Source organism: Pieris brassicae, chromosome 14 (genome assembly GCF_905147105.1).
Source record: "Pieris brassicae chromosome 14, ilPieBrab1.1, whole genome shotgun sequence".
Taxonomy (NCBI): Eukaryota; Metazoa; Arthropoda; class Insecta; order Lepidoptera; family Pieridae; genus Pieris; species Pieris brassicae.
The window spans coordinates 5,759,393-5,772,877 of NC_059678.1; the positions used below are offsets into that span (position 1 = coordinate 5,759,393).

Genomic DNA, 13,485 nt, shown 5'->3' on the forward strand with positions numbered 1-13,485 from the left:
CATTACCTATAGAAGTCGCATTATGAACTGAGGCTTCGGGTGATAAATCATATTTATCTGTCTGTCTCGCTCGCACTTACATGTCTTATGGAGAGGTGTAGTTCGCCATGCCATTTACCCCCTCCCCCCGCCCCTTCCTCTTCTTGTCAGCAAAAGTACGCAAAGCTCACAAAATAATAGTATATAAACGTATTATTGAAGTTAAACTTCTTTATCTTTCTACACTTTTGACTTAAGCGTCACAATTCGATCGAAAATCGGTTTTTCTTGTCCCTACCACGGTTGATTCGAAGCCATTAATAACACAAATATATAATAACGATAACAAGGATAGTAATAATTCTATTACAATTAATGAAATTCTGTAATAATCTTAGTAGTAATATGGTAAAATGAAATAATTGTATCATTTGTATACACGTCTATGATAATAAAAGCCTTTTGTTAATCTTTATCTAATTTAACTTTCTTTAACCAATTTCTGTAAAGTTGCATACAGTAGATCATTTTTCGAAAAATAAGGTCATGAAGAAGTTTCACTTCTTACGTGTGTACACTAGTACACGCTCACTTTTCTTCTGTAGAAATCCTCGGAAACGCATTTTATTTTCAAGCATAGACAATGTGTGGGAAATATTTGCAAAAAAGTTAATAATTCAAAGTATTAGTATAGTGCTTCCGTAATACTTAAACGGCCTTCAGTTGAAAATAAAAGTTTTTAATTTGTAAGATAAAATATTGGTTGTGAAACCGTTAGAAAATAAATTCTCCATGCTGCGCATTGCATAACGGAGTAATGTAATGAGAGTCAAAATCTTATATTTATAGAACATCAACCCTTCAACCGACCAATCAATCTGACATTTACCGCCCGACGACTCAGTTTAAAATGCGACTTTAACATCTCATATCGATATTACAATTTTGTTGTTTTTAATAAATACCATCGCATGGTACGGCATACCGCGAAATATATCATTTCAAAGGTAATAAATGTTATATTAAATTGAATTGTTTATTGCCGAGTCAATCTGTATATTTACGGCCACAGATTTCAATAATAATAACGCAATACTCTGTGCAGTTTACTAAAGGCAGATTTGCTAAGTAAATCTTCACAGGCGTTATAAATATCATCTCAAAAGTTTGGACATAAATCTGGCAATGATATACTCTATCATCTAAGGACTAAAGGTAAATACTAAAACATATGCTCAATCGAGACAATTATTAGTCTTTGAGCGAAGAAATGGCAGTTCCATGTATTTTCAAGACAGTTTAACTAACTCTTCAAAACAAAGCAAATATCGAGGACGAGGCACGGAGGCGGATGGAGGAGGAGGATGGAAGAGGAGGATGGAGGAGGAGGATGGAAGAGGAGGATGGAAGAGGAGGATGGAAGAGGAGGATGGAAGAGGAGGATGGAGGAGGAGGATGGAAGAGGAGGATGGAGGAGGAGGATGGAAGAGGAGGATGGAAGAGGAGGATGGAAGAGGAGGATGGAGGAGGAGGATGGAAGAGGAGGATGGAGGAGGAGGATGGAAGAGGAGGATGGAAGAGGAGGATGGAGGAGGAGGATGGAAGAGGAGGATGGAAGAGGAGGATGGAGGAGGAGGATGGGGCCGCGAAGGAGAAAAAGACAAGGCTTAAGATACGTTTATTTACAAGAGCTCTAAGACTTTGATGGTGCCCTGCGAGTTGGCGGCCAGCAGCACGGGCCTGTCCACGGAGCGCCTCCAGCAGACGGCCGAGACGAACTCGCTGGGCTCCTCGTCGCGGCGCTCCTTCTCGAGGAAGCCCCGCACGGCCTCGAACCTGTAGGCCAGCAGGGGCTTGGACACCCCGTTGTAGTAGACGTAGAGCGCGTTGTTCTCGGAACCGCACGCGACGTACTTCCCGTCCGTGGCCAGCCCCACGAAGTTCTTCTCGTTGGCGTGGCCCGTGAACGACCTGACGCACCTCGGCGAGTCCACGCGCCACAGCTTCAGCGTCGAGTCGGTCGAGGCGGAGACCAGCGTCTTCGAGTCGAGGAACTGCACGTAGGAGACGGCCTTGCGGTGGTCGCGCAGCACGGCCAGCGGCGAGCGGGGCGCGCGCAGGTCGTAGTAGTGCACGCAGTGGTCGGCCGAGCCCACGGCCAGGTGGCACGACGAGTTGGGGTTGAAGCGCACGCAGCACACGTTGAACTTGGCCTCCAGCGTGGCCACGGAGCGCTCGGCGTTCAGCGACCAGAGCTTCACGCGGGCGTCGTCGGAGCCCGAGGCCAGCAGGCGCACGTCGGCGCGGTTGAAGTGCACGGACCAGCAGCGCTTGTCGTGCTCCTGCAGCGCCCTCGTGCGCAGCCCCGTGGCGGCGTCCCACACGGCCACGGTGCCCTCGTAGTCGGAGGAGGCCAGCACGTTCTTGTGGTAGGCGTTCCACGACACGCACGAGATCTTGTGGGAGCACTGCATCTCGGCGCAGGGATAGTGCACGTCCACCGCGTCGCGCACCACGGCCTCGAACTCGAACACCTTGATCCGCTTCGTGACTCCGGCGATCGCGAAGAACTCGTCGTCCTTGTCGAACTCGATCGTGGACACGATGGTGGAGTAGTTGATGGCGTCCGAGCAGTAGGACAGCGTGGCCAGCGGCCGCAGCGCCCTGTAGCGGGTGAACGCGGCCAGGTCCTCGCGGAACGCGTCGAGGCCGCCGAACGCCTCCGTGCCCGCCGCCGCGGGGCTCGCGGGGCGGAGGGGCGGCTCCCCGTCCGGGGCTCTCTGGTCCCCCCCGGGGAAAGCGGCGTCGCCGCCCCCGCACTGGGCGACGGCGTGGACCGGCGGCGGGTCCCCGTCCGGGGCCGTCTGGTCCATGGCTGGAAATGATACATTTTATATGATACATACGTAACCGAAGAAAACTGTAAACGTCGTTCACTCAACCGTCGGATAGGGAAAAGTCGCTACCTGCGGCGCTGGAGACCCTCGGCTCGGGCGTCTGCTGGGGCACGCGGTCGGCCTCCGAGGCCCCGACGGTGGCCGAGGGCACCACGGGCCCCGGGGTCGCGGGCGCCGTGGGCCCCTCCGACGCGGAGCCCGGAAAGTATAGCTCGTCAGCTCGGTGGGCGAAGTAGCACTGCGATTGGTTTGCAAAGAAACAAGAGAAATTTCCGTTATTTTCTCTATTGGAGCCAAGTAAAAAGATCAAAGTTAAGTGAGAGAAAGAGAGAGAGAGACTCGGACCTAGGCTTTGGCCGTCGCTTAGAGAGCAGGATGCTTCACTGCAGGAGGAGAGGAGGAATATTCACTGGAGTAGGCTAAGTGCCTAAGACGACCCAAGGCATCAAGGGAAGGAGCCACCGATGCCTGAAGTTACATTCCGGCAACGTGCTATCCGTAAAGCTTTATTTTCCTTGGACATCCACAAGTCGAGCGGGCCTGATGGCATCCACCCCAGTTGTGCTGCGTACTTATGCCCTGGTTGCGCTCGGCACTGCTCCAAGGTGCTGGAAGACCGCTTCGATATATCCGATCCCCAAAAAAGGCGATCGCTCTGATCCGTCCAACTATCGTCCAATAGCTATAACCTCCTTGTTCTCCAAAATAATGGAATCCATTATTAATGGCCAGCTCTTGAGCTATCTAGAGGGCCACCAGCTGATTAGCGATTATCAGTACGGCTTTCGTCGTGGTCGTTCGGCTGGTGACCTTCTAGTATACCTTACTCATAGATGGGCAGAGGCAATTGAGTCCAAGGGGGAGGCGCTAGCGGTTATTTTGGACATAGCGAAAGCCTTCGATCGGGTGTGGCACAGAGCACTGCCCTCGAAGCCTCCAGCCTATGGGCTCCCCGAGAAATTATGCAACTGGATTTCCAGCTTTCTCGCTGATCGGAGTTTTAAGGTCGTCATCGAAGGAGCATGCTCCGACCTCAACCCTGCCAATGTTGGTGTCCCACAAGGTTGTGTCTTATCCCCGACCCTGTTTATTCTGTATATCGATGACCTGTTACCCAGTAGTATCTTGTATTTTTTTCTATAATTAAATAATATACTACTCACTTAGTTTACTTTAATAATCATACACTTATCCCTCCCATAACACGGTAGATTGTTTCCGCGTTATAGGAACGCGTTATACGAGATTTCTCGCAAAAGACCGGACCGCGATTGATCCCATCTTAAGCGCTATGTACCGATTTAAATCGAAAATTAAGAAAAACTATAACGCGCAAACCCCGCGTTATATGCGATAATACCAGTGCTATGCGAGGGACTGCAATCGCGTAATGTGAATATGCGTTATGAATCCACATAAGTGTACCTGGACGAAGTCATCGAAATGCGCGGCCAGCCTCCTCCAGCGCTGCGCGAGCGCATCCGTTCCGGCCCAGCCTCCGCCGCAGACCGACCCGAAACTCTCCTCTTCCTCTTGCGCGTAAGGGGCTTCTGGAAGTTTCCTCATTTCTTAGTTATCCAGTCGACACAGCCGACGACCTGACTCTTTTTTCCACCGAAACAGTGGGTGGGGTATATTATTATTATTGTTATTAGTGCTTATTATGGTCCACCTGCGACATTGGGTGTGTTGCCGGCCTTTGATGGAATCACTACTGGCGGCCGGCTCCACAGTAAGTGGTAAACATATTCAAGACCATTAACGTGATCCAGCGGTCGTGTCGTAGAATAGAAGATACAGAAGAGAAGATCGGAAATAGACCTAACAGGAAGAGAGTCATAACTCACGCTGCGTGTCTGCCTCGCTGATTTCCCGTTTCAATCGACCTTCTCGCAGCCATTCGGCCAAGGAATGTTCGGTGGGCGAAGGGATACGGGCCTCCGCTCCCGCCTTCAGCTCTCGAAGGACCGTGCCCACGTGGTCCAGGTCCTGCGAAAACCGATTCAGTCGTTCCCACCGTAGTGAATTGCACAATAGTTGCAGCTCCATACAAACATTTTCATATTTCTATGAACATTCAGAAATTGGAGCTCAGCCTTCAAATTTACTTGAGCAGCCTCTTTGTTTGTAGTTGGTATTCGTAACTCAAACTCAAAATAACTTTATTCATATTGGTAACTGAGTACAGTTATAAACGTCAAGAGAAAACATTTTGAAATTGACTTTAAATTGTCATTTACTGCCAGTTTACAAGTCAAGGCCGTAGGCAAGAAGAACTGGCAAGAAACTCTCCGCTCATTTAAATTGTCAAGTTTTGAGTCATGCAGATTGTTTGTTAAATGGAATGGGATAATTTTAATTATCATCATATTTATATAAAGTGGGCAAGAAACTCTCCGCTCATTTAAATTGTCAAGTTTTGAGTCATGCAGATTGTTTGTTAAATGGAATGGGATAATTTTAATTATCATCATATTTATATAAAGTGGGCAAGAACTGGCAAGAAACTCTCCGCTCATTTAAATTGTCAAGTTTTGAGCCATGCAGATTGTTTGTTAAATGGAATGGGATAATTTTAATTATCATCATATTTATATAAAGTGGGCAAGAAACTCTCCGCTCATTTAAATTGTCAAGTTTTGAGTCATGCAGATTGTTTGTTAAATGGAATGGGATAATTTTAATTATCATCATATTTATATAAAGTGGGCAAGAACTGGCAAGAAACTCTCCGCTCATTTAAATTGTCAAGTTTTGAGCCATGCAGATTGTTTGTTAAATGGAATGGGATAATTTTAATTATCATCATATTTATATAAAGTGGGCAAGAAACTCTCCGCTCATTTAAATTGTCAAGTTTTGAGTCATGCAGATTGTTTGTTAAATGGAATGGGATAATTTTAATTATCATCATATTTATATAAAGTGGGCAAGAACTGGCAAGAAACTCTCCGCTCATTTAAATTGTCAAGTTTTGAGCCATGCAGATTGTTTGTTAAATGGAATGGGATAATTTTAATTATCATCATATTTATATAAAGTGGGCAAGAAACTCTCCGCTCATTTAAATTGTCAAGTTTTGAGTCATGCAGATTGTTTGTTAAATGGAATGGGATAATTTTAATTATCATCATATTTATATAAAGTGGGCAAGAACTGGCAAGAAACTCTCCGCTCATTTAAATTGTCAAGTTTTGAGCCATGCAGATTGTTTGTTAAATGGAATGGGATAATTTTAATTATCATCATATTTATATAAAGTGGGCAAGAAACTCTCCGCTCATTTAAATTGTCAAGTTTTGAGCCATGTAGATTGTTTGTTAAATGGAATGGGATAATTTTAATTATCATCATATTTATATAAAGTGGGCAAGAACTGGCAAGAAACTCTCCGCTCATTTAAATTGTCAAGTTTTGAGTCTTACAAATTGTTAGTTCAATGAAATAGAATAATATTAAATAATCGTCAAATTTATATGAAGCGGGCAAGAACTGGCAAGAAACTCTCCGCCACTCTTTAATCGCCAAGTTTTGAGTCTTACAAATTGTTAGTTCAATGGAATAGGATAAATTAAATAATCGTCAAATTTATATGAAGCGGGCAAGAACTGGCAAGAAACTCTCCGCCACTCTCTTTAATCGCCAAGTTTGAGTCTTACAAATTGTTAGTTCAATGAAATAGAATAATATTAAATAATCGTCAAATTTATATAAAGCGGGCAAGAACTGGCAAGAAACTCTCCGCCACTCTCTTTAATCGCCAAGTTTGAGTCTTACAAATTGTTAGTTCAATGAAATAGAAGAATATTAAATAATCGTCAAATTTATATAAAGCGGGCAAGAACTGGCAAGAAACTCTCCGCCACTCTCTTTAATCGCCAAGTTTGAGTCTTACAAATTGTTAGTTCAATGAAATAGAAGAATATTAAATAATCGTCAAATTTATATAAAGTAGGCAAGAACTGGCAAGAAACTCTCCGCCATTCTTTTTAGTCGCTCTTTGTAGAACTACAAACTGTTAGTTCAATGGAATAGGATAAATGAAATAATCGTCAAATTTATATAAAGTGGGCAAGAACTGGCAAGAAACTCTGTGCCACTCTTTTTAATCGCTGTTTGTAGACTTACAAACTGTTATATTATTGGAGTAGTATAATTTAAACAATCGTTATGTTTATATAACGCGGGCAAGAACTGGCAAGAAACTCTCTGCCACTCTTTTTAATCGCTGTTTGTAGACTTACAAACTGTTATATTATTGGAGTAGTATAATTTAAACAATCGTTATGTTTATATAACGCGGGCAAGAACTGGCAAGAAACTCTCTGCCACTCTTTTTAATCGCTGTTTGTAGACTTACAAACAGTTATATTATTGGAGTAGTATAATTTAAACAATCGTTATGTTTATATAACGCGGGCAAGAACTGGCAAGAAACTCTTCGCCATTCTTTTTAATCGCTGTTTGTAGACTTACAAACTGTTATATTATTGGAGTAGTATAATTTAAACAATCGTTATGTTTATATAACGCGGGCAAGAACTGGCAAGAAACTCTCTGCCCCTCTTTTTAATCGAAATGTTTTGAGTCATACAAATTGTTTATCAGTGCCAAGGATTAGGATAATTTAAAAGCTTTATTGATTGTTGTGAAAACGAATACAATTTCCATATAAGGAGTGGTTCGTCTTCTGGAGCCCAGTTGGTCGAACTCTCACATTAGTTCTGTTTCAGTATTATGGTGAAAGGTGAAATTTTTTTTTACATACAAAGCTTCAAGAATATACTGAGCTTTTGTTATTTGTTTAAACTTGTAGTTTTGTAAATAAATATTTAGAATTTCGATAAATACAAACAATATTAAGAAAAACAATTTTTTGAACGGATTGAAGCTATGTATTATTATTATAAACTTATAATTATTTTACATAATTTTAAATTACGCGCGCTTTTCAGCGTGCGTGACGTCACGGTGACTGAAGACAAAAGGTGTCGAATGTCAAAGCATGACAGCTGTAGAGAAAGTTGTGTTATCTGTATTTATTTGCCTGGAGTTGGTATCGACTAATATTTATAAGTATAAATAATTATAAGTTTATAATAATAATACATAGCTTCGATCCGTTCAAAACGTGTTTTTCTTAATGTGTAAAAGCTATGTTAACAAAAGACAATACTATGTACAAACAATATTATTCGTGCATAAAGATATTTTTAAGTCGAAGTAAGAAGTGGACATTGGGAGAGATTGGCTGTGACAAAAATCAATCTGAAACTCTTTAGGAGAAACCCCTTTTGTATGGCTATTGAGGTTTACAATAATTTACCAAAAGAATTTAAAGATCTTCCGACTAGAGTCTTTAAAAATCGACTTTATCAATTATTAATATACCTTTCGCACTAGTGTCGCCTCTCTCGACAACTGTTCCAACTGGTGTGAGCGATGCCTCAGAAGCTGAGACAAAAACTCATACAACAGCCTGTGGTGAGCCGCAGCCGACTCCGCTTCTAGGAGTCTCTTTCTTCTCGTCAACACATCTAGCATGCCGTCGACATCGGATAGACCTGAAATCGTATCACATCATTGACCAACCGCTGACACGCCACATTTGGTTGTTCCATTAACAGCTAAGGGAGCGATTAGGTCATGCAATTTTTGGAGATTCTTGACCCCCCCCCCTCCATAAAACGCGCCGTAACGTTTTCTGTATCAAATAGAAAAACGTTTCGTGACCACCCCCAGTGACTTTTTATAACTACAAGTTACCATTATGTGGTGTAAAATAACAATCCCCGCCCCGCATCGTTACGTTTTACAATAGGGAACAACCCCCCCCCCCCCAAATTCGTTACGTAATACTTGAACGCTCCCTGACGACCGTTGCTCAGATTTCCTTTATACATTGACCAACGACTGACACGCCACTCGGTTGTACCATTCCATAGGTCGCTGGTTCACATCCGGCTCGAAGGACCAATGTACAGCTTGCTAGCTAGTGGACTGTGAAATGTGTGTTTAATCTTTATATGTATTGTATGTCAGGTGTATTTGTATTGTATATGTAATGTATGTATGAGCAAGCTGCACTAGATAACTAAATATATGTAAGAACTGTTAGGTCCCTACGGATCCCTAAGCCCTACAGATGTACCCTAACACACGAATAGTGTATATATAAATAAGTACGGGATGTCTGCGCCGAGAGACCTGGGATCTATCTATCTATTATCCCCACGATACTTAAGGGCTTGAACCACCTTGAACTTTTTACCTTATGAATTTTTTATGCATATCCAGTAAGTCTGAGCATCGTCTACTATCTTTCAAACTCCTTAGTGATAAGGGGTGGCCACACCAACTTTTATTTTTATTTTCTAGCCATTTTTTTTTGTCACCCCTCTACAATGAACCCTTATTTTTTATTATAGTAGACAATTTTCTTATTATACTAAATATGTTTCCCGGAAATAAAACACATGTCAAAACGACGTTTGCCGGGTCAGCTAGTAATACATATAAGCTTTGTATAAGCTGTACAAATATATCCAAATTTTCAGTCTAACATAATATATGTCTATCAACACATTATTTCACATTTCATGGATATAATACTGAACCACCACTATAACACAAAAACTAGGAAACACTTGTTCATACTTCCAAAATTCACCACTTTTACAACCAATTGAGAAAGATCCCATCGACTCCAAGTATACATTTTCCTGTAGATAGCTTTTCTTTTAACGGGCTTACATTACATACTACTACTTGCTACTTGCATATTAACAAATTATCACGTAACAGATACAGAAATCTGAGGCCTAGACCTAAAGAGGTTGTAGCGCCATTAATTTATTATCCTAGCCCGCAATAAGCTCGACTGTCGGCGACATGCATACGAACTTTCTACCCGTCATGGATTACAATTCATTCTCTCCGTTTAACGACAAGTCTCTATAACGCCATAATATGCGTTTACTCTGTATTATTAAGAACATCGTCAGTTTGCTGGATTCGATTTAAAAGCTGAAAAAAATTGTTGAAACACTATTCACAGTTATGATACCTTACCCAAATGCCTAGCTTCAGCTGCGACGAGTGCTCGAAGCCTCTCCGCATCTCCCGGTGATGGGATTGAGGGCGCGACAGTCGTCGGTTTAGTGCGCAAGCGTCGACGGGCAACCAGCTCGTTGAGCAAAAAGTTCGGGAAATAGTGATCTCGTCCCGTCAGCTGGGCTCCACATTTGGGACACCTGGAAATGTTTAGAAGCATACTCTTACAACTGTCCAAATTGAGTCTGGATCGATGGACAGTCTCTATTTATATTCTCTTCTAAATCACATCTAACTCTGGTATGGAAGACTGACCAGTGCTGTGGAACACGTCGTGCCGAGCATTATGCTGTGGAGCAGACCAGTTACTACCAAAGCACACACACATTACACACTTAACATTAGGGATCGATCTTTCGAGATTTTAATTTTTATTAAAATAGATAAACAATAACAAACTTTAATATGTTTAAAGTTTTAATTATAAAAATTAAGAATTAAAATAAATAACTTGCAAGGTGCAAGTATATACAGACTGGATTGTGACTGTGGCCTGTCTCACACAGGGCAAACTAAACGCAATATGTTTAGCAGACTCAAAGAGCACATTGCAGACATAAGACATAGACGACACACAAAATCAGCAGTCTGTGAACACAGACTAGATAGGCCTAATCATTGCCATACGCTTTGACCAACCGAAAGTACTTGCGAAGTAAAAATATGCTTCCCAGGATTAGTACGCGAAGCCATTGAAATAAAAAAAACACCCCAATTTCAATAGAGAAGACAGCCTAAAATTATCAAACACCTGGGATCCAGTAATATCCAAATTAAAACCCCAAGACAAAAAATCCGCGAAAATAGAGGACACCGTTTTTTTTTTTTTTATAAAATAGGGGGCAAACGGGCAGGAGGCTCACATGATGTTAAGTGATACCGCCGCCCATGGACACTCTCAACTATATTACCGTGAGTAATTTCTGCAAAAACCCATCATCTTTTAGTCGATATCAACTCCGGAGAAATAAATTTCTCTGCAGATGTGATACTTTTTGACATTCAACACCTTTTGTCTTCAGTGAGCGTGACCACGCACGCTGTAAAGCACGCGATGTTTAAAATTATGTCAAATAATTATAAGTTTATAATAATACATTTCAAATAATTAAGATCAAAATTGTTAAGATCTCATTTTTCTAAGTCTATATTTTATTTAATTTGGTATCGAAAACCCGCGAAATGGAATACGACCAAGCGGGTGATAGAGACAACAAACTGAATAAAACGCGGGAATTCCCCGGGCACAGACGGTCCGTGCCTCGTTTGCAACGAACTAAATCAACCAAAATGCGGGTTTACATTACTTTTTAAAACGTGAAATTTAAAATGTATCTTTGTATCGACAATTAAAATATTGCCAAAAATATTGGCAAACCCAAAGTATTCCTAAAATATATATTGTATACATCCCTACTTAAAATGTAGGTACCTTATTTTTTTTCTCGCCATAACTTTTGATATTTTTCTTTTTACATGATTATTATTTTCCGAATTTCTGTGTGTGATTTTCGTTAGTAATCATTTTTATGTGGTGTAAAATTGATTTCGATAGTGGATACATTTTCAAATGCACTCTCATACCTATTATACTACGATAACATGGATATCCATTTGTATTATTATGAGATGAGCTGGTAATAACTACTTTACCAATGCATTCAATGCATACCAATGCAATGTTGTTTTTTTCACATCCAGAATCTTACTCGAAGCAATATTAAGGATATATCTTGGAGCTGCAAGTCCCTGATTACCCACACTGTGAAGGCTTATAGCAACATTTACTGTGACAATGAAACCCTAGAGACTGAATTTGTGACAGTTGTATTCTCTGTATTGGTTTTTTTCATTATAATTAGATCAGTTACATTATTATAGATAACAAAATTAAATACGTAGTTACGGTGTATCAACCATTTAGCTATACAAGCCCTTGAATTGAATCCAGGATTCATTGAGACTGAAGTCAGCGAATGACATTAAGAGCATTCTTATCTTTTGTTTACAATCACGCAAATGGTCAGCAAATCTGTATTATTTGTAAATAGTTATTGAATAAGTAGGTAGTAGGTAGGTAGGTTTCCCAGTTAAATTGATGGTTCAATTACAAAGTGTTATTCTGAGTATCAACTATCTCTTTACCTTTGCTTGTCCAGATATAATCACTACATTGACTGTCGTTCCTTCATCGTTTTAAATACATGAAATCCACTGTATACACTAACAAATCATGACTTTGTCTTGAAGGACACATTATGGTTATAGTTGAGGTCTTATATGGATTCATTCGTAACAGAATAACCTACCTCCTGTGCAATTCCACTGACTTAGCAATGCAGGCATAACAAAAAGAGTGACCACAGCGTGTGACATATGCTTCATCAATGAGTTCAAAGCATACTGGGCACAAAAGATCACAATCCTTGTCTTCTAAGGACCCACCGAGGCCACCAAGAGCAGTCACTGATGTACTGGCACCAGAATTGCTAGCACCTCCGGCTGCTGCACCTGACATTTTTCTGAAAATTTATTATTACTACTATTATATAACTGTAATATAAATATTAGCTAATTACACAAAAAACTAATTCTTAACGATAACAAGTCACATATAATTGTTGTATGGTCTGAAGAAAATTAATTTCTGTGACCATCCCTCTAATCAATTACATGGCTGACTAGATAATTTCTTAATAGACTGAAAACACTTCTATTTTTAGATATATAATTATAGAACTGAATTTTAAAAATTTGTAGAAAGCAGGAGTATACTTTTGCTATCACTTAGTAAGTACATTTGACTCAAATTTGATAACTGGTGTTGTGAAATGTACTTATTTAGATTTTAAGGGAATCGTTTTTTAATCTAATGGGGTTTTGTTAATATACGTACTTACAATTTGGTATGAAAGTCAGTATGAATTCATTCTGGCAATAAAAGTAGTATGAAATTACTTTAGAACAAAAACCTAAGTTTAAACTAAATATGAATGAATGAGTGGAACAAGCCACCGCCCTTCTTTACTTAAGCTAAGACAGCCTATATAATAAAACTGAACAGTCGCGTGAAGTGTAAACAACACTGTAGTCTTAAGTTCTCTCACAAAAACTCATCACTGAATTATTTATCGCTTCATTTTTGAAGCCAAAAGTACGAAATCCCATTTCATTGCCACTGCGATTTAGTTTTCGGAAAATTGGCAATTGACATATGTTTGATAACTTGACATGACGTTTCAATGACATTAGCTCGTGTAGCAAGAGTTGTGTTATCTTTTATAAATAACTGGTTTTACAACGTCAATTTGCAATTAATACTCATTGTTATACAAAAATTAACAATTTTACTATTAAAGATAAATTCTTAATAGCTTTATTATGAAGTTTTACTTAAGACAATGACGATAAAAGAAGACTTGTGTCGCCACCTATGTAAGATTTGTTGAACCACGTGTGAAAATGCTATGTAGGCGATTTCAGAACAGTTTGACCG

General features: G+C 40.6%; 1 protein-coding gene across 3 annotated transcripts; it reads right to left on the reverse strand.

The window, feature by feature from the left end:
• Nucleotides 1-1,641: 1,641 nt before the first annotated feature.
• Nucleotides 1,642-13,178, reverse strand: LOC123718130 (E3 ubiquitin-protein ligase COP1-like). 3 transcript variants are annotated; one of them, XM_045674535.1, is made up of 8 exons: nucleotides 12,890-13,178; nucleotides 12,299-12,511; nucleotides 9,948-10,129; nucleotides 8,268-8,440; nucleotides 4,724-4,865; nucleotides 4,302-4,423; nucleotides 2,946-3,114; nucleotides 1,642-2,854 (listed from the first exon to the last, which is right to left on the reverse strand). In XM_045674535.1, exons 2-8 carry the CDS (start codon nucleotides 12,505-12,507, stop codon nucleotides 1,662-1,664), a joined length of 2,190 nt encoding a protein of 729 aa, XP_045530491.1. In that variant the 5' UTR covers nucleotides 12,508-12,511; nucleotides 12,890-13,178; the 3' UTR covers nucleotides 1,642-1,661. The 3 variants fall into 3 exon arrangements, with proteins under 3 accessions (XP_045530491.1, XP_045530489.1, XP_045530490.1); XM_045674533.1 differs by having other exon boundaries at nucleotides 4,302-4,426; XM_045674534.1 differs by having other exon boundaries at nucleotides 4,302-4,426; nucleotides 12,886-13,178.
• Between the last annotated feature and the right edge of the window lie 307 nt (nucleotides 13,179-13,485).